Raw genomic sequence first — 27,076 nt, forward strand, 5'->3', positions numbered from 1 at the left:
GCCATAATTCACTAAATAGAAACTAAGGATTTGGTTCTAGGGGGAAAGCCTAGGCACAATGATGTCCACAAGCAAACGTTATGCTGGAAGGGCAGCTTGTATTTGGTGAGCACTTATCAGATGACAGATGGTACGCTAGCCTCTTGGGTTAAGGTGATTTGCTAGTTTTTCTTTTAACATTTTTAATGTAAACAGAAGTACATATAATTAGCTTGTATGTATAGCTACAAATACTTTTTTTTTAAACTTCTCAATCAAAGAAAATAGTCTTTAGTTTTATGACAGATGACAGGATCACCATAAAGGCTTTTAGCAGTTACCTGTGTTATGTTCTATATTATATTACATTCTTTATAGTGTCTAAATATTTTCCCCCTTCTTGAGCCTAGCAACATTTTTAGAAATGTTTATCCTGATAATGGAAAGTTGGAATAGGGTTATGGTTTTGTATTTTAAGGGTGGATGGATATGGGAGATGGGCTAGAAAACATCTGCAATGTTCCATGTTCCTAAGTCCACTAGTATCCTGCCAAGAAGATTTTAATTTGTTACCCCTACCAGTACATGGCTCAATGGGTTTTCAAGGCTTTGCCTGGCAGTACATGTCCTGGCCTATGTCCCCATCTCTTCTGATACAGTTTGGTCTTTGGAATTACAGCATACATACTGGATCCATAATGTTACAAAGGTCTTATCCATTATTAACTTGTGGTATAACTGGAAACTCCACCTGGTAATCTTTCTGCACAATCCTTCCTACACCAAAGGGATTCTGTCTCTAAAGACTGACTTTGATGTTGATAAAAACAGAGGTAACAGCTATAGGAATTGGCTCTTTTGATTCAGCGGTATCCTCTGGGGAATCTATGTTTGATAAGGTTACTCTTCTGTATACCAGCATTTCCCCTGAAATTCTGAATATTTAACCACTTCGATTCTTGATCCAATTTCAGTGTTGTAGTGAGGCAATATTAAGAGCCATGGTCTGTATAGTTTTTGATCACACAACTCCTATCAGTTAAAAAAAAAGTTAGCCACCTCCAGTTTGTTTACAAATTATATATACATATCAGTGTACGTGTAATTGCGTACATTTTACAACGTACTTTATAGCTACACAAAATAAACACTAAAAAGTGTTAAAGATGGAATAAATCCTAGAGTCAATAGGAGGCTGCTGGAGTTCGAGGAGGGGAGTGACATGACTTGAGTAGGGAATCTTTACTTAAGGGGACTTACTGCATGGCTGTGCAGAGGACTGTTTGGAGAAGGTAGAGACTTGGGAGAAGGAAACTACGGCTTCAGGTGAGAGGTGGTGAGCTAAGTAGAGACAAGAGTGTAAAGATAAGAGACTTGACAACTGAGAAATGCCATGAGTAAGAGGGAGAAATTGAGGGTGATACCAGTGTCTGGAAGCTATGTAACTGGAGGATAGTCATGCCATTGACAGAAAAAGAAGGTTTTGCAGAATGAGTTTGCGGGGAGAAGGGTAAGGCAATGAAGACTGCAGCCTAGCCAGGCAGGCTCCTTCTGTATGATTCACTGTACCAACCAAAATGAAAAAAGGGAAGGGGCAGGGCTGCTGTTGACTGTAGCACACCGCCCCTCCCCAGCACCTGGCCAAACCAGGAGGCTGCTCTGGGGAGGAAGGGTTTTGCTTGTGCAGCTGCAGGGGCTAGTGCAGGTGCTTTTGTCTCACTTAGGTTATAACCTCCTGAGGACACTCCTCTCAGTGCAAAAGGGGAGAGGTGAGCAGTTTGTACTGCCAAAGAGTAGGGGTTAGTAAGAGTGAAGGAAATGTGGCAATATTGGGTGAAGGGGGTAGTGTGGTTGTGTTGGAGATACAGCCAGTCATAGGATATGCTATGGAGTACCACCATTACTCCTTGTGGCCATGCTCTGGTCTCCATTTTGTAGTCCCCTGCTTTAATCCTCCACCGAGAAGATAGTATGGGAAGGGACTATCTTATTTTTTTGTCTTTATTTCTCAAGCACTTAGTATAGTACTGGCATATAGTAGGTATTTAATAAAGGTCTGTGAATTTAAAAGTTTTCTTAGATACCTTCTTATTTCCTAAGGCAAAAATGCTGAAGTGCTATTTTAGGCAGCTTGGTAGTTAGTGCTGGGACTGGAGTCAAAAAGGTCTTAGTTTGGGGGCAGCTAGGTGGCAAAGTGAATAGAGCACTGTCCCTGGAGTCAGGAGGACCTGAGTTCAAATCTGACCTCAGAAACATAACACTGTGTGAGCAAGTCACTTAACCCCAATTGCCCGCCTTTCCCCCTCCAAAAAAAAAAGACCTTAGTTTAAATCTGACCTCATACACTACTAAGTTGTGTGATCCTGAACAAGTCGCTTAACCTCTTTTTGCCTTGGTATCCCCATCTGTAAAATGGGGATTATATTAGCACCTATTTCCCAGGGTGTGTTGTGAAGATTAAATGAGATAATGTTTGTAAAGTGCTTAACCCAGGGCCTGGAATATTATCGGTACTATATAAATACTGTTATTATCAATAAGTAGTCAGTGACTAATACAAGAAATTTGCCAGTATATATTGAAACATGTGTGTTTGTTGATGATTAAGCCCATAAATAAAGAAAAGAAATTTTAAGTCCTCCAGTTGTTTTCATAAGCAGCAAGTTAAGCTTAGCCCAAACCACTCCATTTTGTGATTCTTATGTTCTTGTGTATGATATGCAAAGTTAGGTAACATATTTGAGGACATTCAGTTGTTTTGGGTATTGAGTTGCCTTTTCCCCCCAGCTTGATAGTTTAGTTCTGTAGTAAATGGAAAGAGGATTTTGGGGTGATCTATAAAGAAATAGTTGCAAGGCACTGAATAAGTGGCATGTATTCTGTTTATTGTTTTTAGCACTATGCTTAGTGATTTGGGATAGTTCACAGTTGTGGAAATAGTTTTATTTTGATCTGTGAAAGTAAAATAAAGGTATTAATATAATCATCCCCCAGAATATTTTGGTAAAATTATTGGATAAAAATCCAACAAAAAATCCAACATGGTAAATATCTGTAATGGTGTAGTTATAACTATGAATGAAGTATGATTTTTGCTTATGGGTTAGAATGGTGAGATACAGCAATACATCTGTCCTACAGCCGTAAGAAATAGAATCATAAAATCTCATAGTTGAGTTCTGGTACTGTAATTCACTTGAAATGTTCCTATCTGATAATTATTTGAGTCTCTGCTTAAAGATATCTAATGTTCTAGAACTTCTTATCTCCCAAGAGAGTTCACCCCTTTTTTAGATTGTTCTAGTTATTAGGAAATGTTTTCTTATATTGATAAATCTGCCTCCCACCTGATGATGCAGAGACAAAAGTGACAAAATCCCTACTCTCAAGGAGCCTACATTCTACTGAAATGTTTCTTTACATTGTTAATGGGGGGAAAAGGTGGTATCCTTGACTCATTCTCCTCCATGAGTGGGAAAAGTTCTCATGTTTCCCTCCACTATACCAAGAGATGTTGTGATAGAATAGAAAAAGTACTAAACTGGTGGACAAGTTCTGGTTCAAGCCCTGACTCTTCCCTGACGAGCTCTGTTACATTGGACAAGTCACTTTACTTCCCTGGGCCTTGTTTTCCTCGTCTATTAAAGAGGTGGGGGGAGGGAAAGAGGGAGAGAGGGAGAGAGAGAGAAGGGTAGGTTAGATGATAAACAAGGTCTCTTCTAACTCTGGCCTTTAATAGCATCTCTCTTACTCTCTGTTTTTTCTTCTGCTGCACTGAGAAGTGGGACTTTGCCCCAGGAGGGGAGCAAGAAAGAAAGTCATAATTAAGGAAAAGTGAGGCAACATGGTAGCAGAAGAGATAATATTCTTTGACTTCGCCCATGACTCTGAAGTAGCATAGTGGGAAGTCTTCCTTGCCAAGACCTAGCACTGAATCCGTTCCCTCTGCTCCCTCAGGAGCTAAGCATGGCAGGAAGTGATCAGAGAGAGATCCCTGCTAGCAATGGGACACTGACCAAAGAAGCAATGGTCATCAGGCTTGCACCAGATGGCAAATCTGTGTTCTATGACCAGAGTTCCTTAACTTTCACTTAAAAAGCAAGAGTTCCTAACCTGGGGACCTCATACCTCCAGGGGGTCCACAGGTCCATGGATATATTGATTTTTCAGGTTGTACATGCATACATATATACATGTATACATATACATATGTATACCCACACTATGTATAGTCTTCATTTTCACTAACTTCTAACCAAAATTTAGCATTTCCTTCAGTTATGAATGTAGGCAATTAAACATTCTGAGGAGGAAAGAGATCTATACATAGGCTTCACCTGCCTTACAAAAGGGGTCTATGACAGCACAAAAAAGTTAAAAGTTAAGAACTTCAATTCCTCCTGGCAGCATGGATCAATTGTAAATTGTTACATTCTTAAAGCTCCTTTGCTAACTGGCAGGACAATGGCCAGGGCACGATAAATGATTAAATTATTCATTTCCTAGAATTTCTCAATTTGGAGCAGCTTATACACTATCTGGGAACCACCTAGGTCTTTTGGGGGTAGTAGAGGTTTTATTGTGCATTTATTGCTTTTATTAATAATATGATAAGAGTAAAACAATTATGCATAGTTGAAAAAGTTTTTTTTTTCTCTGGGGAGAAACTCCGTTATGTTAAAGCCACGCCAGCAAAATATGGCAAGGCCAGGGAAGAGGTGGGGTTTGTCAAGTGGAGGATTCAGAACCGATCCTGCTGGGGAGCAAATATGTTTTAATGCATACCCCCAAGGTAGCAAATAGGGGGTGGCTACTTAGGGAAAGGAGAAACTGGGAAACAAAATCAAGTGTTCTCTGAGAACCATAGAGAAGGTCATAGAGTCACAGATTAACAGAAGGAAGACACCTTCAAAGTTATCTGACCCAATCTCCTCATTTTATGGTTGAAGAAATTGAAGCCTGGAGAAATCAAGTGACTTCCTCACTCAGTAAAAACAAAGTCCGGATCTGAACACAGGCCGTCTGATTCCAAATCCCAGACCTCTTTCTAGTAACAGAAAGATTCATGCAGAGGTATAAATAAGCAGCACTTCTTCAGCACCATTGCCCAGTGGATACTTTTGTGATAAATGCCAGGGACAATTAGTAAGGACCTGTCAAATAGTGTCAAATTAGTAACTGATACCACTATCTGGTGGTCAAAATTCTAAGATTCTCTAAGGATTTTATCTTCTTTTTGAGGGTTGTGGGGAAGAGGTATAGGCCAACATAGCATAGTGGAGAAAAGTCACTGCATTTGGGGTCAGAGAACTTGAGTTTGATATCTAAACTTTGCCATTTATTCTTTTTGTGTCCTTGGGTGAGTCATTGAAGCTGTCTGGGTCTTGGTTTCAAAATGAAAGGTTGGATGATGACTTCTCTACCATCCTTCCAATTCTGAGTTCTAATATCACAATTTTTGGTTGTTTTTTTTTCTTTAACCAGTACAAGTAGTACTAGTAGTGATATAGTAGTACTATAGCCCTAGTATAATAATGATAATACCGGTATTTATATGGTGCTTGAAGATTTACAAAGCACATCACACATGTATTAACTCATTTGATTCTCCCAATAAACCTGTGAAGTAAGGGCTGTTATCACCATTTACAGATAAGGAAATTGAGGCCAAGAAGGTGTAACTTGTCTCCTCACTGACACAGCTAGCAAGTGTCCAAGGGAGGACTCAAATTCAGGTCTTTCTGACTCCAGGGTCTTGTTCTGTTCTTGCATATAATTACCATAAAGAGGTTTTAAAAAATACTTCTGACTTGCTGTTAGTGTCAGCCCTTCTCCCCACCCCTACCCCTAAGTATGGAGATAGTGTAAAAAGTCTGAGAAGTTTGACAAGGAGATTTCTTAACCAAATATGACTCGTCACCCGCATAGTCTACAAAGACCCGTTAAGTGAATATGTTGCTGATTAAGAGTGCAGAAATAGAATGATTCCATGATGTAAATAGTGTGTTGTTGGGTGGGTTCTCTTCTGGTCATTTCCAAGAAGCATGGGGTGGCACCTTACCTAAACATTCACATTAATATGTTGAGATCAGCAAACTATTTTTAGTCTGAGTCCTGAACAGAGTCTTAAAAGGGCATTTATTTTTCGGCTTAGTTGTTTATATTTGATTGATGGCTGCTTTTTTTCCCATTAGAAGATTTAGGAATATTTAGAAGGTTTTTTTTTTTTAATGATTATTTGGATCACTATAATACATTGTTCTTCCATCAACAACATAGCATTTCTATATCCAAGTAAGCATTTGAGGACCCAACCCATGGAAATATTTGTGGCAAGAGTATGTGACACATTCCAAAGGGATTTGAAGGATAAGTGATGGTTTAAGGACACACTGTGCCCACCACCTTGAAGTGTATGTTTTTTAAGGCAGCAAAGACTAGGATATTCCTTCCTCCAAACCAATTGTAGGTCATGCCCCAAATGAAAAGAAAGTTCATTGAAACAGTGGGCAAAATGAACACCACAGAATTCTTCCCTAATGTGTAAATCTCCCCCGAACCATTTTTAAGTGTTTGCAAAACCTCGGTATCAAATCTAAGCTGACGAATTACTTATTTCAGATAACACCATACCCTCTTGTTCCTCAATCACCTAACCTCTCAGACAACAATCCTTAAGTTAGAGTTAGAACCAATGTGTCCAGTCATGGAAAAAAGACTGGGCCTGTAGTCAAGACACCTGGGTTTGAAGCTTGACTCTGCCTTACAAGGTCAGTAAATTGCTTAACTTTTTTTTTTCCCTAATTTTCCTCATGTATGAAGTAGACACCTACAGATGATGAAAAAGAGGGCTAACTGACCCAGTATTAAGTATTAAGTGGTAGAATTGTATAGTAGATGAAGAATGTGTATGAGTCATAAAGACCTGAATTCAAATTCTGACTGATACATGTTGACAATGTAAATTCCCTGCCTGCCCCATTCCAATTTTCTAAGACTACAATGCAAATAGCTAACTTGCATATAGCACTTAGCATGTGTTAGGAACTGTGCCACCTGAACCAAGCCAAGAGCTTTATAGTAATTTACACATAATACCTCACACTCTTGTTTTAAAGATTAAGAAAATTTTTCAAAACTTTAGTATCTAATTAAGTGCATTAGCACCTATTAAACACCTCACAACAACCCTGAGAAGTAAGTGCTTATTCTTATCCCCATTTTACGGTTGAGGAAACTGAGGCAGAGATGAAGTGACTTGCCCAGGGTCATACAGCTAGTAAGTGTCTAAGGCTCTATTTGAACTGACTGCTGACCCAGTGCTCTATCCACTGTACCACCTGACCACCTTAGAGCCAAAGAAGGCATTTCACCACTCAGATGTTCTATTTTTCTGCTTTAGTGGCTCCCTAGTAAACTTTTGGAGTTACCATTTCTATTTATAGGTCCTTGCTTTAGTGCCAGGTTTGTTATCGCCTTTCTTCAGGCTTAATAAAATCAAAGAATTTTGGACTTAACCCCTGGTAATGTCTCCTCTGGTGAATAGGAAAGTCTGGAGAAAACACTTGAGCAGGAAATTCAAGAGCTGTTTTTATCAGTTCAGGAACACTAGACTTGCAAATTGTATCCTGTTCTTTTCTGGCTACAGAAAAGCCTTTATTAAGGAAAGTACAATGTTAAATCCATTAGGGGAATGAATTTGCAATATAATAAGTGTCACTCTGCTAGCTGGATCTGTGGCTTGTTAGGTCCTATTGTTTCATTCTTTGGAATTCATTACTAGGGTCCTTATAGGCTCAGTTACACTATAACTTGATGGTAAACAACTGAGTGTATTGGTGTACATCTGTGTGCATATGGTTTTTTGTTTGTTTTTTTGCTCAAACTCCCAAAACACCATTTGGCCAAAACTATTTTGAAGAGTTGGGACTTTTCTTCCATTTTTGAATCTCAAGATGAATTTTCCCCCTTGAAAGTGGGTCTGTAGCTTTAATCATTCAATGAAACTTTACTGCCCTAAGTGAATTCAGTATATCCAGACTTGAAACCAGATGAGTCTTGGTTCTCAGGAACATCAGTCACTGAGATTGGTTTGTTTGTGTAAACCAGGTTCACATACTATAATTTTTGTCATTCAACTGTTTCATTCACGTCGACTCACCATGACCCTATTTGTGTGTGTGTGTGTGTGTGTGTGTTTAATTTTTAAAATTAAAAAAAAATTTTTTTTGGTCAAAGATACTGTAGTTGTTTGCCATTTCTTTCTCTAATATGTATAATACACATGGGATAAATATGGAACCTTGTGCCTGCACATTGACTACATCTACAAATGCAATCATTGGGCAAATGCTTTTGATTTGGAAACTTGTTTGCTATTTTCTTTTTTTTTAATTGACTGTATGATTGTAATTTTTAAATTTTGTTTTGATATAGGCACTTCCCATAAACAATTCACTTTCCTACAAGGTACTTTCCCATTAAAAAAAAAAGATTACATAACGTGATACTGCTAGATGGTGTAGTAGATAAAGCTCTGGGCCTAGTGTCAAGGAGACCTGAGTTCAAATGTGTCCTCAACACACATTAAGTGCCTACTATGTGCCAGGCAAGGTGACAGTTAAATAGTTGTGTGACTCTAGGCAAGTTACTTAACCTCTTTGCCTCAGTTTCCCCTTCTGTAAAATGGGGAAAACAATAGCACCTACTTTGCAGGGTTGTTTTCAGGATCAAACAAGGTAATATTTGTAAAGTTCTTAGAGTGCCTACACATAGTAGGGGCTCTATATAAATCCTTCCCTTCTCCCATGACAGTGATTGAAAGTGAAAGTATATGATTTCCTTTTTTATTGCTTGCTCTTTCTTCATAGAAAGATATATACTTAATTTTAGTAAAGTCGAAATTGCCCCTTGAATTTGACTGAAATTAGTGACCTTTTAGCATTGTCTTCCTTTAGATTATGTATGTTCCTTTGATTCAGCTTTCCTTGTTCCATATAAGGTCATACAAGTCTTCCCATCTTTCTTTGAATTTCTCATATTCTTCATTACTTATGGTGTAAGACTATTCCATTATATTCATGTAATATTTTATCCAACCACTCCCTTGTTGATAAGCACATAATTTGTCTCCATCTTTTTACTGTTATAAGTGCTTCTATCAATATTTTGTTACATGTGGGATTTTTTTTCTTGTCCTTGACCTCCTTGGGAGATGGTGGATAGACCTAGTAGCAGGATTACCACGAATAAGGGTATGAATAATTTAGAAACTTTTCTCACCTAATTTCTAAGTCACATTTTAGATGATAAAACAGTTCATGCAGCAAATTAGTGTCTTTCCCTTCCCGTAGCATTGGCTTTTTCTGTCTTCCTTGCCAACTTGATGAGTGTGGCGGGGTGATAGATCAAAGTTGTTTTAATTTGCATTTACCTTAGTATTAGTTATTTTGAAAAGTTTTTCAGATCACTAGTAAGAGTTTGCATTTTTTTTTAAGAAAGCTAATTGCTTTCTGAACGCTTGTCTATGTGATACAAAGATTTTCTTCCCTCTTATCTATATCTTTTCTTCTTATATTCCTATTCTTCATATTCTAAGACTAGAGATTTAGAGCTGAAAGGGACCACAGAGATTATCTAATCCAAGTCCCTTATATTTTACAAAGGAGAAAACTGAGACCCAAGGAAGTTAAATAATTTGTCTAAGGTCATAGAAGCTTGTCAGCATCAGAAATGGGATTGGAATCTTCTTCTGACCCCACTGCCAGTGTTCTTTCCACGATAACATACAGCCTCTTAATTACTTTATCTTTCTATTTTCCTTATGTCTTGCTGTGAATCTTTCCCCATTTGCAATTGTAAAACCTTTACTTTTTTTTTTACTCCCTTCATTTTTATGGTGTTTTTAAAAAAATTTACAAATCAAGAAATCCTCCCCAAATACTGTGTGTTCTTGAATTTATGAAACACCAGATTTTATTTACTTCTATGTATTGTATTTATTTAATTTTCTTTCTTTTTTTTAAATCTAGTACCATATAGTTTTGACAATTATTTTATAATATGCTAGTCTCATTTCATTCCTGTTTTTTTTTCTTCATAATTTCCCTCATGACATTCTTGACCTTTTGTTCCTTCTTATTCATTTTGTTCTTTTTTTGTCTGGTCTCATAAAGTATCCCCTTGATAATTTGATTGGGATTACACTAACTCTGTAGAGTAATATAGGTATTCATTTTTATTATATTAGTATATATCAGTCATGAACACTGAGTTACATCCCCAATTATTTAAACCTTCTTTACTTCTGTAAACCTTATTTTATGGCTATATTTATATCAGTCCTGCATCCATTAGTAGGTTGGTTGTGTGGATTTATTTTGTATCTTGCTTCTTTTTTGATGCTGGTTAATCATCTCAGTTAGTGTCTTTTTATTCTCCAAGGTCCTTAGGGAGTCATCCATGTACTTTTTTTTTTTTATTGCAATTAATTCTTTTGGCAGGCAATCAGGATTAAATGATTTGCCCAGGGTCACACAACTAGTAAGTATCTGAGGTCAAATTTGAACTTGGGTCCTCCTGATTCCAAGGCTGGTAGACTGTGCCACCTAGCTGTCCCTCACCCATGCAGTTTTCCAAAATATTTTATTATAATTATTTCAACATAATTGGTTTCCTTTGTAATCCTGTGTATTTTGTTTTATGCATTAAAAAATATATCGAGTTTTCCCAGTCTTTACCAGGCTTCTAAAGGGATCTATGACACAAAAAAATCTGTTCAAGGATTTTCTAAGTGAACCATTATGTAATCTACCAATAGGGATAACCTTACCTCCATTTTGCCAATCCTTATCCCCTTAATTTCTTTTTTCTTGCCTTATCACTATAGTTAGCATTTCTGTTTCTCTACAAAGAATAGGGGTGGTGGGGAAACCTTTGCTTCACACTGATCTTATTGGGAAAGCTTCCAGTGTTTCTCAATTACAAATAACACTATTGGTTTTAGCTGTTGTTTTTAGATAAATGCTTTTGATGATCTTAAGTAAAGGAATTTCCATTCTAATGCTATTTTGAAAAAGGATTTTTAATACAAATGAGTGCCATATTTTAAGGTTTGTTCCTATATTAATTGATATAATAATGTAGGTTTTATCAATAATGTGATTGATTCTGCTAATTGTTTTTCTGTTGTTGAACCCTTAGTAATGTTTTCCCATAATATTTTAATACATATATTAATGTAGTTGCTTTGTTAATATTTTGTTTTAAATATTGTTTCAATATTTGTGAGTAATATAGGTGTCTAGTTCTTTTTAATCTCTCCTTAACTTGACTGTCTGGAAAATATTTGCTTTATAAAAAGACTTTGGTAGAGTGCCTTCTTTCTCTATTTTTTGAAAAGAATTAATTGATCTTAAAATATTTGATGCAATAGAGTTACAAATCCATATAGTTCAGTTGCTCTGTTGTCCTTCCCTTGGGAGTTTATGGTTTTCTCAATCTCATTTTCTGAGAATGAATTGTTTAGGATCAATTATTAGAATCAAATATTCATCTGCTACCATTGTTATCATCTTCATTGGCAAATAATTAATTACAGAACTTTTCTGATAATTTTCTTTTATTTCTGCTCCAATCTTTGTGAATTTGTTCTTTTTTTTTTTCATTTTGTCCATTTAATTTTTTTTTTTTTTTTGCTTTTTGGAGGGCAGTTGGGGTTGTGACTTGCCTAAAGTCACACGGCTAGTTTTTGTGTTAAGTGTCTGAGGCCGCATTTGAACTCTGGTTCTCCTGACTCCAGGGCCAGTGCTCTGTTCACTCCATCACCTAACCTCCCTGTTTGTCCATTTAATTTTAAAGTCAAATTTGCTAATGATTTGTCAATTTAGTTAGGTTTTTTAGAGAATAGCTCTTTGTTTAGTATATCAACTCAATAGTCTTTTTGTTTTCAATACAATTTCCCCTGTGGTTTTCAACTTTTTTTATTTTATGCTTCTTTCAATATTATTAATTTGATGATTTTCCAGTTTTTATTTGCAAGCTCAATTCATTAATTATCTCCTTTTCCCCTTCATTAATAGAGCTATAAATTTTATTTTAAGAATTTATTCAGTCTCATAAATACTGGTACTTTGTCTTCCTGTTTTCATTTACTTAACTGTGATTTATTTATTGATTCTATGATTTGTCCTTTGATCTGTTCTTAATTTAGATTAGATTATTGTCCTTTAGCATACATTTAGATCAGTATCCCAGAGCTTACCACAGTGATTGGGGCATAATAAGTAAGCACTTACTGACACATATAGTGTCCATCTTTATGGGGTTTGTACATAAATGTTCTCTATTTGTTTTCTTAATGATCTTAAGACAAGGTAAGCCTTCTAAAAGACAATTGTCTTATTTCCATTTTCTTTTTTCCCTGGTAGAGATATGTGTGGTTCTAGATCTTCTCCCTCCCCATTTTCCTACTTCGTTTTAATGATCTTCACATGTCCTTTCCCATTATTAAAAATATGAACTCCTATACCTTCCTCAACATGAGGAATATTTCTCCCTCAAAGGGAGAGTTTGTTATTTATCCTGATTACCAAGTACCAAGCACTGGGATATATAACAAACTCTCCCTTTGAGGAAGAAATGTCCCTCAGTCTTAAAACTATGTAAAGACTTTTGGGACAGCCTGTATGAGGTTCCTAGTCCAATGATGTTTCTATCATACCTTGCTTCGTCTGTATAGTTCTCATATAAGAAGATGTTTTTGCTCTCATGGTATTTGTCTCTCAAACACAGAGAGTTTTAATAGCTATTAAAGCTTAAGATGGTGTGTGTGTGTGTGTGTGTGTGTGTGTGTGTGTGTGTGTGTGTGTGTGTGTGTGTGTGTCCTGCTCTGTGAGAGCCTGGACTGGTTCATTTATGTCTTTGTATTCTTAGCTCTTATTATAGTGCCTGGGCACATGGTTGGTGTGTATTGATTGAGATAGTAGGTCAAGGTTCTTATTTCTGTTCCACTCATGTATTAGGTTTGTGACTCTGGATATGTCACTTAAACTTTTCTAAATCTGTCACCTCATCTACAAAATGTGCCTTTTCTGTCCAACTTTCCTCTCCCTGAGATGTGAAAAGCAAATGAGATAATTTATGTAAGCCATTATATAAATACACGTAAAGTGGTTTGATGAATTTATTTTCTACTACCACAACACTGGTCTTTGTTTCATTTGTTTTCTCTTTTGGGTATGAGAGTAATTATTTTGGACCTTTGTTTTATTATAGCAGGTGAGTTTTATTTGAAAGCAGTACAGCTTGCTGCTTTGCTTGGCATATGTTTTTTTGGAATTCAGGAAGCTGAATTATTATTTGACTATTTACAAGGAAACACCCATGTGTATGTGTGTAGAACATTTATAGTAATTCATGTGTTTTCCTTATTGCTTTGTTGCAATTCTTTCTTTGTTTTGTTATAGATCATTCGTCTTTATTATTTTAGGTGAGTGGGTAGCACGTCCTGTCCACTAGTTTCATGAAATGCTTAGATTTGCTTAACTGTTCAGGGTAGAACCTTCTTCCAATGAAATTAAAACATTTGGAGTTTGTAAAAAAAAAGTTTCTTCTATTGAGTAATTTGTTATAATATATTCTGTTTCAGTATCTGTTACTATGGCAATGACTGCGGGGACTACAACAACTTTTCCCATGAGCAACCACACCCGGGAAAGAGTGACTGTGGCTAAACTCACATTGGAGAATTTCTACAGCAACCTAATTCTACAGCATGAAGAAAGAGAAACCAGGTATGGGAAAAAACTAGTCCATGTCAATTTCTTACGTTGTTTGGGCTGTTACATTGATTGGTCAGAATACAAGCATGTTTTCCATTAAGTAGTTTTACAGCATGGAACAAACTATGCTATTTCTTAATAGCTTACACTTAGTGGAAATTCATTTACTCATTGGTTTGGTTTCTAGAAATGCTCTCTCAAGGCATATTCAGTTCTGATCAAACAAGTACTCACATCACACACTAACTAAACACACATAAAATTTCCTAGTTGGGAAAAATATGTTATGCCTTTTGTGATTTTTTTTGTTTTGTTTTTAGTGGACATATTCCCAACCTTTTAAAAAAATTGGTAGTAGGTTAACATTTTGAAATTTATGTATATGGTTTTACAGGGTTACTTAGACCAACTATTCCCTTTCCTACATAGGATACAGAGTTGAGACAAAAATAGTAAATTGACAAAATTTACATCTTCATAAAGGAGCCCTTAGTACTTTGCAAGACTGACTTAAAATGTATAACAAATTACAGAATTTTAAAAAATTGTCTGCTTTCGTTGTAGACGTTACAGAGAAGATATCTCAGGAAACCCTTCAAAGGTCTAGTTCAAACAAGATCTTCTCCATGAAACCTTCTCTGATTCTTCCTGTCAAAAATGATAGCATAGCATTTCATATTCTTTACTTCTTCCAAATTGTTAGCTTCTTAAGCGTAGAAACTGATGTGTCATTCATCTTTGTGTCCCCAACACCATCTAGCATAGGACATTATGCATGCATAATAGCATTCAATAAATGTTGGGGATAGAGTGCTATTTTTTGGGTGACTACTGACTGCACATTGGAACACAAGCTTCCCAAAGGGAAATATTAGACCATTTTATTGCCTCAGTCATATCTTCCAGATAACATTGGTAAACAGTGCAGGTTCTTAATTATTATCATTTTGAATGAATTAATCAATTTTCTGAGGCCTAAAAACATTCCTATAATTTGGTCAAATACTTCTTGCTGAACAGCTTTACCTGGATATTTCCCTGGTACTTCAAACTCTGTGTTGAAAATTGAACTCCTATTTCTACTGAAACTTTCCCCTTTTCTCAGTTTCCCTCTTTTGTTCTTGTTGTTGCTACTGGCACCACTGCCCTCTCAGGTTTGGTGCCATCTTTGACCCTTTCTTCTGTACCCACCAGTCAGTTGCCAGGTCCTTCAATATTTCTTCACAATATCTCTTTCATCTTCCCCCTACTCTCTCCTCACACATTTCAGGTCCTTATTACTTTTATCCTAGGTTATTGTGACAACTTCTTAACTCTTCTTCTACCTTCCAGCATTTTCCTTTCCAGTCCATCCTTCACACAGCTGCCAAAATAATATGAATAATGCATAGGTGTGAGCATGTTGCTCTCCTGCTCAACAACCTTTAGTGATTCCTTATTGGCTGTAGGATAAAATACAGATACCATAACCTGGCATTTCAGACCCATCATAAGACAGCTTCCTCTTTATCTCTCCAACCTCAGTTCTTACTACTTTCCTTTACATCTTCTACTCTACATCAAACCCTAGCACTTTTCCATCTCTGCATTTACCCAGGTCTTCCCCATGCCTGGGGAATTTGTTACCTCTTCAGTAATTCCTGTTGAAATTCTACTCCTCCTTTAAAGCCTAACTCTTCTTTGAAGTATTGTGTTATTCCTCCCACCACCCCACTACTAAAAATGATTACTAGCTTCCTGAATTTTCATGGTATACGTTGGCCTTTCCCTTTGCACATAAGTCTTTTTTTTTTTTTGAGGGGGGAAAGAAAGGCAATTGGGGTTAAGTGACTTGCCCAAGGTCACACAGCTAGTAAGTGTCAAGTGTCTGAGGCTGGATTTGAACTCAAGTCCTACTGGCTCCAGGGCTGGTGCTTTATTCACTGCACCACCTAGCTGCACCAACATAACACATTTTTACCTTTTACTTATTTGTTTATATGCTGTATTCCCTTCTATAAAACTGGAAACTCCTTGGGGGAGAGACTGTGGATTCTTATGTTTTGTATCCCAAACATCATGCATAGTACCTTGCACATTAATGGTTACTTCTTAAGTTTTTGTTGAATTGAATTTTGCTTTATAGTACATATCACATATTATAGCATTATATATTGTTGTTGTGTTGTTCAGTCATTCCAGTAGCATCTGACTGTGACCTCATTTGGAGTTTTCTTGGAAATGATACTGGAGTGGTTTGTCATTTCCTTCTCCAGATCATTTTACAGATGAGGAAAATGAGGCAAAGGTTAAGTGATTCAACCAGGGTCACACAGCTAGCAAGTGTATTAGGCCAGATTTGAACTCAGAGTAAATTGAGGCACAGAGAGGTTGTTCTCCCAAAGTTACACAGCTTGAGAGTAACTGAGACAGGATTTGAACCCAAGTCTTTACAATTCCTAACCCTGTTCCCTATCCATTACAATATCCTGCTATCATCTACACTTTTCTGAATATCAATTTGAGTAAAAAGAAAAGTGATTAAACTATCCATACCTTTTTGCCCACTTTGCTTTGATCCTAAGAAAAAATAATAGCTTACATTTATTATATGTTACATTACACATACATATTACTGTAGTATGTTACAGTATATATTCATTTGTCTATAAATGAGTGGGTTAATCTCTCTTTGGTCTCTTTAAATGATAAATTTGTGGTAAGTGAATTAGAGGAAAATGTCATCATCTACAAGGTTTGAAGAAGGAACACCCAACATTTAGACTTGCCTTTAAATGATAGCAAGGTAAAATGGTTTCTACATGTTGGTTGATTGCCCAGCTTAATATCCACATTGTGTGACATTTTCTACCATCTGAAAGAAATCATGCCCTCATTTTTAAAGGAGAGGTTTTCAGGTATCAGACAGTCTTCCACTACTACCATCCTAACCATGTTTATTAATCCCTTCTCTTCTGTCCACCAAGCAGAGGGTTGAGAAAAAGTGGTCATTGTCATTGTTAAAGGCATTCTTAGTCATTCTCTGTGTGTTGTGCCAACGTGAGGCATTATCCAGAATGAATATAAAATTGTCCCTGGCCTTTAGAGTCTATTAACTTAAGAGAGTATACAGATGATAACAACAGACTTAGAAAGGACGTAGAAAAATAGGCAAGTGCCCACAAAAACTCAATAGAATATAACAATCAGGTACATACTTTTATGGGGGTAATAAATAGGTAGTGGGAAATGATGGGGATTAAAAGTTTACCTAGGTTAGGCTCAGAACAAACTTCCCACATTGCTTCCAAATAAAGATGTTTTCGTGATGTATGTGGGATTTTAGGAAAATTTTTAATGGAAGAAGAGGACTTGGCAAGCTTTGGCTTGAAGGAAGACTTGGATGTAGAGGGCTAATTATGCAGAGGAGTAGATTTGCTTATTACAGGTTTATTAATCCACTGTATTACTTCTGAGGATAAAGTCAGGACACTGGCACCTTATCGACAAACTAAGAATTCTGGTCATAGATTAATTTCATAGAAAACAAACGTTGGTGACTGAAAATTTGGTTCAGAAGGAAGCTCTTGTGCCATGTTATCATTCTGAGTCTACCCAGAGATTTGTGTGACTGCATAATTTTTATTCCATGTTGTTTGTCATTTTAATGCAGAGACCAGTCCTATTTTAGTATATTCTGATGTTTATTGGTATGTGGCATCCCTGTTTTTCCTTAGCTAGAGTTGTACTGTAAAATTACTCGGAAGTATTTTCTTGGAAATAAGTTACAAAATTTTTCCTCCTTGCTTACTTCTGCTTCCTCATACACACGTGTGTGCACACACACACAAGCACTTTTACACACACAGTAGACACACACAAACATATCACACCACCAATAACAATAAAAACATCAACAACAGTGCCCAGGCTTCACTTAATTGATTGATGCCCTTTAGGCATCTTTCATAAATAATTCACTTTTGCTTCCTGTAACAATAGTATTAACATAAATTCTATGTTATTTGGCATGGTGGTGATTGGTCTGGCATAGTTAATTAAATGTTCTAGTCAATAATAATTTGACATGCAGACATCCATAGATATCATACTTTCCCCCAAACCTACCCCCGCTCTCTTTGTCTGGACCTGTAGTTTCTTTAGTGTAGGGAACTGCCTATGAGGAACTTCCTTCTACCATTACAGTTGCACATTCTTCTTCATTACTTACAATACTAGGGGAGTTCCCTGGGACCCTGAAAGGCTTATGACTGACTCAGAGTCCCACAGTCAGGATGTCAGAGGTCAGCCTAGAACCAGGTCTTCACTCTGAGGTCAGCTCTCTACTACCTCAGACTGCCTCCATGACTTTGTAATTATCAAACAATTAAAATACTGCAAATATTTTTGATACCTACCAGGATGTCAGAGTTGAGCCTAGAACCAGATCTTCTTCATTCTGAGGTCAGCTGTCTACTATGTCATACTGCCTCCATGGTTGTATAATTCTCAAACAATTAAAATACTACCAAATACTTTTGATGCCAAATTGTTTTTTAACATAATTTTTCCTTGATGATTCAGAAGCCACTTTAGGATCTTTCCTTTATTCAGGTTTGCTATTATAAATGTAATAGGTTCAAATGGTGCTTACCCATGGTGTAATGCCTCACACCTTTCATATAGATACATGAATACTTACTGGCTTTTTGGGTTGCCTTACTCATTCCAAACTATCAGCAGATCTAGTTTCTCAGAGAAGGACTAAATTCTCTTAGGGTACCTAACCTGGAGGAGACTTTTGAGAGTCCCTTGGACAGCAGGGAGATCAAATCAGTCAGTACTTAAAAATATTAACTCTTATTATACATTGGAAGGACAAATATTGAAGCTGAAGCTTAAATACTTTGGCCACGTAATGAGAAGACAGGACTCATTGGAAAAGACTCTGATGCTGGGACAGATTAAAGGCAGAAGGAAAAGGGGACAGCAGAGAATGAGATCTATAGTGCCATGGAAGCAATGAATATGAACTTGGGCAGGCTTTGGGAGATAGTAGAGGACAGGAGGGCCTATTTTATTATCCGTGGTGTCACAAAGAGTCTGCAATGACTGAATGGCTGAATAGCAACAGTAACTTAAGGAATGATCTTTTGTGAGCATTTCCTACCCACTATTCTAGTTCTTGAATCCCTACAAAATCACTTCCATTTACACAAACCAGCTAATCACAGTGATGACATTTTTACATCTTAAACAGAACCATTTACTTAGAAATAAGGCAAAAAGAAATAATAACATCATATGTTAAAGCAAATGCAGGAATAATAAATACATTATGATCTTCACATAAACCTGGGTCACACACTCTACCACTAATGCTCTCATGACCTGTGGGGGAATGTAGACTAACACAGTTAAAAGAAACTAGAAAGGAAGAACATGAGAGAGGGGAAAAAATGTGCTCAGGATAATTCACAAATCTGGCCTATAGGTTGAGATATCATTGGTTCATTCAGGAACATCTGCCCTACATAAAATGGCTTCTATGCTGACTGCTTGTCTGCTGGTCCTTACTATTCTTCACCGGAGCAAACCTACTTTTATTCTTAAATCAATATATAGTATTGACAAGTTATTTCAATTTAAAGTCACCCATAAAATGGCATTGAAGATGTGTTAACAGCCTTGAATTGAATAGCAGTTCTGATTTTTTTTAACTAAAATAATTCTATTTCTTTGGATCTGTTTAATAGTATCTTGATTTCTCATAAAGTCATTAGCTTCCATTTGCTCTAATCTAATTCTGAAGGAATTATTCTCTTGAGTGAGCTTTTGAAATTCTTTTTCTATCTGGCAAATTCAGCTTTTTAAAGCATTCTTCTCCTTATTGGCTTTTTGAGCCTCTTTTGCCATTTGAGTTAGTCTTTTTTAAGGTGTTATTTTCTTCAGTCAGGCTGTTGACTTGCTTTTCATGATTCTCTTGCATCATTCTCATTTCTCTTTCCAATTTTTCCTCCACTTCTCTTATTTGGTTTTCAGAATCCTTATTAAGCTCCTCTATGGCCTGTAATCAATTCATATTTTTCTTGGAAGCTTTTGGTGCAGGAGTTCTGACTTCACTGTCTTCCTCCTATTCCATGCTTTGATCCTTTTTGTCCCCAAAATAGGAATCTAAGGTTTGACTGCTGTGCTTCCTTTGCTTGCTCATGTTGCCACTCAGTTACTTGACTTCTGAGCTTTTTGTCACAGTAGAACTCTGTTTCCAGAGAGGAGAACTTTGTCCCAAATCCCTGGGGTTTTCACAGCTGCTGGAGCTATTAGTTGGGTGCCTTCTCTGAAGCCTCCACTGGCTCTGGCACTTGGTTACACACCCCAGGACCTTCAACCTTAGACCACAATCCAGATCCAAGTAGGTTAAAGCAAGAGCAATTACTCCTCGGAATGGTTGCTTGGTCCCCCTACAATCTGCAGGCCAGGAGCTCTGAAGCAGCCACGTAGTGGTGGCCGCTGCACCTCAGCTGCTTCTCCATGCAGGGGCAGAGGCCAGACCGCAGTCCTGGACCCCCTGTTCCCAAAGTCCACACTGACCTCTCACTTTGTCTTTGTCATTTATGTGTTGATAATTCTGGAAACCACCACAGCTGCTAGTAATAATCCATTCTCCCCACATCCCTCTAGCTGTGGCTGGTCTGTGCCGCCCTGAGGCTAAAACTGTGGGCTGGGGGGAGGGAGGGGACTTGGCTCTGCTCCCAGTGTGCTGCGATGGACCCTTTCTTTCCACCTGCCAGGCTGCCTTCAGTGGGTGATTTGTTTCTCTCTGTCACTTTGTGGGTTCTGTAGCTCTGAAGTTTGTTTAGAGTCATCAGTAAAATAATTCTCAAACTCATCAGACTTGACTTTCAAGGCAGTCTAGGCTAGCTCAACCAGCTACTTGAGCAACAGGAGTTGTCTTATGCAATCTTATCAATTTGTAGCAAATTAGCCTCAGAGCAAAAAAAAAAATCTCAGGTTGAATTTCTGAGCAAGAAAAAACAACCCTGGCTAGCTCTTCAATTTCTAAGCATTCAGTGTGATCCAGTTAAATCTCAGCATATCCTTCTGTACAAACAGAGCAGCTACATAACCTGTCTTTTCTCTTTTTATTTTTCCTTTTAAAAGGGGATCAGCAAAGAGTAACAGGCCCTTCTAAAAGGATTTGTGTCTTTTCAACTTTTTTTTTTATTGTAGGGCAATAGCTGCTGGAATAAGAGTTTTCTTCCAGTGCACTTAAAATCTTTGTTTAGTCAATAAGGAACTAGCATCCAAAAAAGCTTTCTTATCATCTGATTGTGTTTATTTCTGCCTTGACAAAGCCATGTTTCTAATGTCTGCTGAGTCTCCTTCACCTGAGAAGGTTTATCTCTTTATGAATAGTACTTGCTTGGCCACAACTTCATAAATCTCCAATGGTTTAACAGAACTTTGAACCTAAAGGACTACCTTTCACCAATGAGGTGAAAACTCACTAAATTTTCCCTGTGAACTCAACACCCCTTATTTAATCATCTCTTCTTCTCAAAATAGTTACATGATTTATAATTTTTTGTTTTACCTTTTTTGGTTGTAAAAGTTTTAGTTGAACTGAGGGACCTTAATTCTGTGACGTTCTAAGTTCTCAAGATGGTCTTCCATATTAGTCCATCTTTTTTCATCTGTTCTTCATAAGTTATTATTTTATTTATTTATTTGCTTTTTGGAGGGCAGTTGGGGTTAAGTGACTTGCCCAAGGTCACACAGCTAGTTTTTGTGTTAAATGTCTGAGGCCACATTTGAACTCAGGTCCTCCTGACTTCAGGGCCGGTGCTCTACTCACTGCGCCACCTAGCTGCCCTTATTTTATTTTAAAATTCAATTTCATTTTTAGTTCCATATTACCCTTCTCTACCCTTTGAGAAGGCAAAAGGCCCCCACATTATAAATATGTACAAAACAAAGTTATGCATTAGCTATATAATATCAGTTTTCAGTCATTAATCTGCCTCTTTAAACTATCACACCGTTCACATACAAATAAAGGATCATGCTACTATCCTTGAAATTGAGTTATATCTCATACTTATTCCACAGTTCATTTTCTGTCCTAAACTGCACAAATACTATCTGATAACTGTTTCATGTATATTTTTACAGTTTTACAGTTTTTATTTAACTTAGTTAAGCTCCTTTCTTACTCCTTTCAAGCATTAAACTGTTCATTTATTTTTTAAAAAGGGGGGGAGGGAACTATATCGTACCCTTTACCAGTTGGTTTGATTCTTATTTAGACAAAAGTACTTTTTTCCCTCATTCAGTACAAAACTATTTTATCTGAAAACTCACTACCTTGTTTTGTTTTTTAAAAAAAGAGTAGCTTAAAATGATAGTTCTTTGCATAAACAAGAATTATTATTGCACTGAAAAGGAGGCAAAATGGCAGTTAATTGAATTCTGGTTATAGGATAGATGTAACTAAATTTACTATATTTTGGCATTATTCACATTGGTTAACAAATAACTAAGTAGTAAGGTAAATAAGAGAGCTCATAAGTAAGTTATTATTATTTAATTAATGTCATTACTAGTGAATTAAGTCTTGATTAATAGTGTCCCATAGAAAAATATTTCCAGGGATGAGAAATAATAAATAAAAATAAAGAGATAAATATTTACTTTCCCTTCAAATGGAACTCTTCTCCAGACCTCTCTTTATAACTTTATCTTATTATTACTATTACTGTTATTTTTTGAGAGGCAGCGCGATGACAGGGCTGGACTCCCAGTCAGGAAGATCTGAATGTTCACATCCCACCTCTGATATGTACTGACTGTAACACTGGGCTAGTCGTATCTTCTCTTAATGCTCCAGGTAACCGTCTAAGACAGAACTTACATGTCATCCTCCCCACAATGTCCTACCTTCATTTCCCCCATTATCATCCAGTATTTCCCCATCTGCCTCTTCTTGCCATTGGCCTCCCATGGGTATGTGCATTCCCAAACCCACTCCCTCCCCTTCTGCTTTAGGTGTAGAGGCCCATCAGGAAAATTATAACCTAACTCCCACCAGGGCATTCACATCAAGAATTTATTCATGTGAAACTTGCTCTACCCCTAGTGTATCCACACTCATTCCTCCCTCATTTTTGTAGCAAGTAGGAGCTTGTGAGAAAAAGTTTTGCCCTCCTCATCATTTTTTGGTGGAACAGAAGAGTGAGTACCATTCTTCATTTATGTTGAAGGTGCCACCATTTTTCCAGACACCCACATTCACAAATTCAGTGCCATCCTTAATTTCTATCTCTCACTCACCCCACAAGTCCTATCAGGTTTTCAATTGTTAAAGATTCTACCTCCCCAACATTTCTCACATCCACCTCCTTTCTAACTCACACTGCTACCAACTACCCTTTTTCAGACTCTCATTATCTTTACCTGCCCCATTATAAGAGCCTTCTAATTGATCTTCTTGCCTCAAATCTTACTCTTCTCTAATCCAGCCTCCCCATAGCTGCCAATTTGATCTGCCTGCAGGACAAGTCAAACCTTGTCAGTCTTTTACTGAGTAAAACCAGTGCCTTCTTATTGATTCTAGGGCCAAGGATTGTTTTATTTTTGTCTCATCCTTTTTAGTCTTCTATTTCTGTGTAAACCTTTTAAATGGAAGTTATGTTTCAATAATCATAATTATTTATGTAGTCATACTATGTATATAATTTACAAATAAGTAAATATTTATGTATAGGTAGCATGCTCACAATTTTTTGATTGATGGAATTGATGGAATCTACAACTGTAAGTAACAGAGCAGTTGTGAATCTGCATAGGTAGAAGGAGTTTCTTCATTAAGAGTATCCTCCTAATCTTGGTCTTTTTATTTTATTTTATTTTTTGGCCTTTTGGAGGGCAGTTGGGGTTAAGTGACTTGCCCAAGGTCACACAGCTAGTGTGTCAAGCATCTGAGGCCGTATTTGAACTCAGGTCCTCCTGACTCCAGAGCCAGTGCTCTATTTCACTGCACCACCTAGCCGCCCCAACCTTTTCATTTTATTATGTTATTATGTTATGCCAGTTTTTGACTGTATCTCTCTGCTCCCAATGTAGTAATTTCTTATAATAAAGATTTTAAAAAGAAAGAAAATAAAAATACTCTAATAAAAATAACTGAGTCTGAATGTACATGCTATATTCTATACCCATCTCCCACCACTTCTGTAATGAAGGGAGTGAGTGAGATGCCTTGTTTCAACTTTTCTTGGGCCATGCATTCTTGGTCATCATAATTACATGGCATGTTGTATTTGGTTGGTTTTTTGTTTGTTTGTTTGTTTTGTTTTTTCATTGAGAATCATGGCTGTGTAGCTGGATCTCAGAGACTTTTTATTCAACCCCCTTATTTCATAAATAAGGAAGCTGAGGCCCAGGGATATTGTGACTGCCCAAGTTCTCATAGATAGAAAATGTTGGAGGAGAAATTTGAACTCGGCTTCTTTGACTCCAGAATTAGTGTACACAGTGTTTCCTATGTTATTGTCATTGTGCAAATTAGTTCTGTGTTAATTAGCATGTTAGCCCTGGTGGAATGAGTGAATGAGAACTGTTTGTTCCAAGGGGGTCATGAAGGCAGCTGAAGCAGGAACTGTGGAGCACTTAGAGCTTGATCAGATATCAGAGACTCCAAGGTTATGCACAGCATTCTGGGTCATCACCAGCCATCCTGATTTTCATCTTGCTACACACTGATGACTCTGGAAGAGAGAGTGAGGCTTATGACTTTGTGCAACTCTGCCTCACTTAATCCAATCCAAGTGCAAGTCAAGACATCACCCCCATGATATCTTTGCTCCTTTTCAGAAAATGATGGACAAACAATGAATGTTCTTATTTCGGTTCACATGAGGGTTGGTTTTTTTTTTTTAATTAAAATTTTATTTTAAATTGTGGACTTAATTAACAACAAATATTTAAGTATGCAATGAAGAACAAAAAAAAAGACTGTGTAATAAACTAAACTTGTTGAATCTGTTTTGGAAGAGTGTATTTGTTTATTTAACAAGGTAAATATGTCTTCCCATGCTTCTGTGAATTCATTTCTTGTGATAGAGTAATATTAAATTCACATACCATAATTTGTTTAGACATTTCTCAGTCTATGGACATATGATTTGTTTCTGGTTTTTTGTTATCATGAACAAAAGGATTACAGTGAATGTTTTAGTATATTTGGCCTTTCTTTTTGTCTTTGACCTTTGCCTTTCAGAGGCCCTACACAACTCTGGTCTTTTCATCAGAAGTACTTGAATGTCCCCAATTCCAACAAAGGTCCATTTTCCCCCCTGTAGGATTATATTCAGTTTTGCAGAGTAAGTTATTTTTGATTGTAAACCTGTGTTTTTCGCCTTTGGGAATATTGTATGCCAAAATCTTCTCTCAGTAATAGTAGAAGCTACCAGGTCCTCTATGATCCTGACTGCTCGTCTTTGGTTCTTGAACTGCTTTTTTCAGATTGCTTGTAGTATCATTTCTTTGTTGTGGAACCTCTGGATTTGTGCTATGACATTCTGTGATTAGGTCTCCATGGATCTTTTAGATTCAGAGTGCTGGATATTCAAGTGCCTCTTTGGAGCGTCAGGGCAGAATGCTAAACACTAAATTTAACAGTCTTGGGGCCACTAGGTGGCGCAGTGAATAGAGCACTGGCCCTGGAGTCAGGAGATCCTGAGTTCAAATGTGGCCTCAGACACTTAACACAAAAACCAACCTTGTAACCTTGGGCAAGTCACTTAACCCCAATTGCCTTCCAAAAAGCAAAATAATAATAATAAATAAATTTAACAGTCCTTGGGTTATCTTGGTCAGAGAACTGCTGCTTTCACTGCTTCTAGATTCAAAGCCCTGAAGGTGACATGTATCTCTGCTAGATGATTTGCCTGTGCTGTCCCTGGCTTGGCTGGTGGCCCCCTTTCCTACTGCCAGTTAGACTTTTAGATAACTTTTTAATGAATTTCTGGAGTTGAAGAAGTCATTTTCTATAGTCTTTCTTTGGATCTTTATAGAGAGAGTTCAAATCTTCAGTTGGTAGATAAGAAATGAACTGCTTGCCTCTGCTCAGATAGCCATCTTGTCCATAAGGCCTGAAACAACCTTCAGTGGCCCAGTAATATATGTAGATGCTGCTGCTGCTGCATTCTATAAAGAGTTGAGCCTATAGTCAGGAATTCTTGAATTCACATCCAGCTTCAGATACTTACTAGTTATGTGGTCCTGGAGAAGTCACTTAACCTCTCTCTGCCTTAGTTTCCTCAACTGTAAAATGAAGATAATAATAATAGTTACCTCTCAGGATTGCCATGAGGATCAAATGCGGTAATATTTGTGAAGAACTTAGTGTAGTACCTGACCCATAATAAGAACTTGATAAATGCTTCTTTCCTTCCTTTTCAACATAAACCACATAATAGTGATCTCTCTGACAAAACCTATCCGGGTTTTTTTTTGGCTTTTTGGAGGGGGGCGGGCAGGGTAATTGGGGTAAAGTGACTTGCCCAAGGTCACATGACTAGTTTTTTGTGTTAAGTGTCTGAAGCCGAATTTGAACTCAGGTCCTCCTGACTCCAGGGCCAGTGCTCTATTCACTGCACCACCTAGCTGCCCCCAAAACCTATCATTGTCATACTCTGATCCAGTCCTGGCTTAGATTTATAGTAGACCACCACCCTCTTATTGGAAAAGTGACTTAAATACAATTTTGGATATTATCTATCCAAGAGACTTTGTCCTTTGCTTGAATTATTTCATTGAGAATACATTTTAAGCAAGACTTAGGGCTATTTGCTAAGCTTTATTAGTTTTCCTTCCTACATATTCTCTATGAAAACAATCTAAAAATCCCATGTGAATATATTAGTCTCCATGGCCAGTCATCTCATTATTATCCTTATAGCATTTCATAATTCATGATGAGGTCTAAAATACAATATATCCTAGAATTCCTGTATATGCTAGGGGTCTAAGACTTGGTACACTGTGTGTGCCTGTGACAATGGTCTGATGTCTTCTAAGACCCTATTTCTTAGCCTTAGGTAACTAAAGTAGGAAATGTGAAGGGGCTTATTCTAATTTTCAGCCAGGAGTCAAAGGCCTACCTAAAAATAAACATTTTCTTTTTCTTTGTATAGGCAGAAGAAATTAGAGGTAGCAATGGAAGAAGAAGGATTGGCAGATGAAGAGGTAAGACAGCTTTCTGGTTTGCTGACCTGTCTCATGATTTTTATACTTCCACATGATTGCATAGTTTAGAAAGAATATCATCACTTGAC

At 37.1% G+C, this 27,076-nt stretch overlaps 1 protein-coding gene across 2 annotated transcripts in view; it reads left to right on the plus strand.

The window, feature by feature from the left end:
• LOC138175807 (serine/threonine-protein kinase 38-like) overlaps positions 1–27,076 on the plus strand; it is a 122,514-nt gene that overhangs the window by 61,011 nt on the left and 34,427 nt on the right. For both annotated transcript variants that reach the window (XM_069106303.1, XM_069106304.1), the window contains exons 2-3: positions 13,628–13,772; positions 26,936–26,987. In XM_069106303.1, coding sequence (XP_068962404.1) covers positions 13,639–13,772; positions 26,936–26,987 — 186 coding nt within the window. In that variant the 5' untranslated portion in view covers positions 13,628–13,638. The remainder of the gene's footprint in view (positions 1–13,627; positions 13,773–26,935; positions 26,988–27,076) is intronic.

Source organism: Petaurus breviceps, unplaced genomic scaffold (genome assembly GCF_028583685.1).
Source record: "Petaurus breviceps papuanus isolate PSGF00001 unplaced genomic scaffold, PetGlider_PUasm1.0 79, whole genome shotgun sequence".
NCBI classification, from domain to species: domain Eukaryota; kingdom Metazoa; phylum Chordata; class Mammalia; order Diprotodontia; family Petauridae; genus Petaurus; species Petaurus breviceps.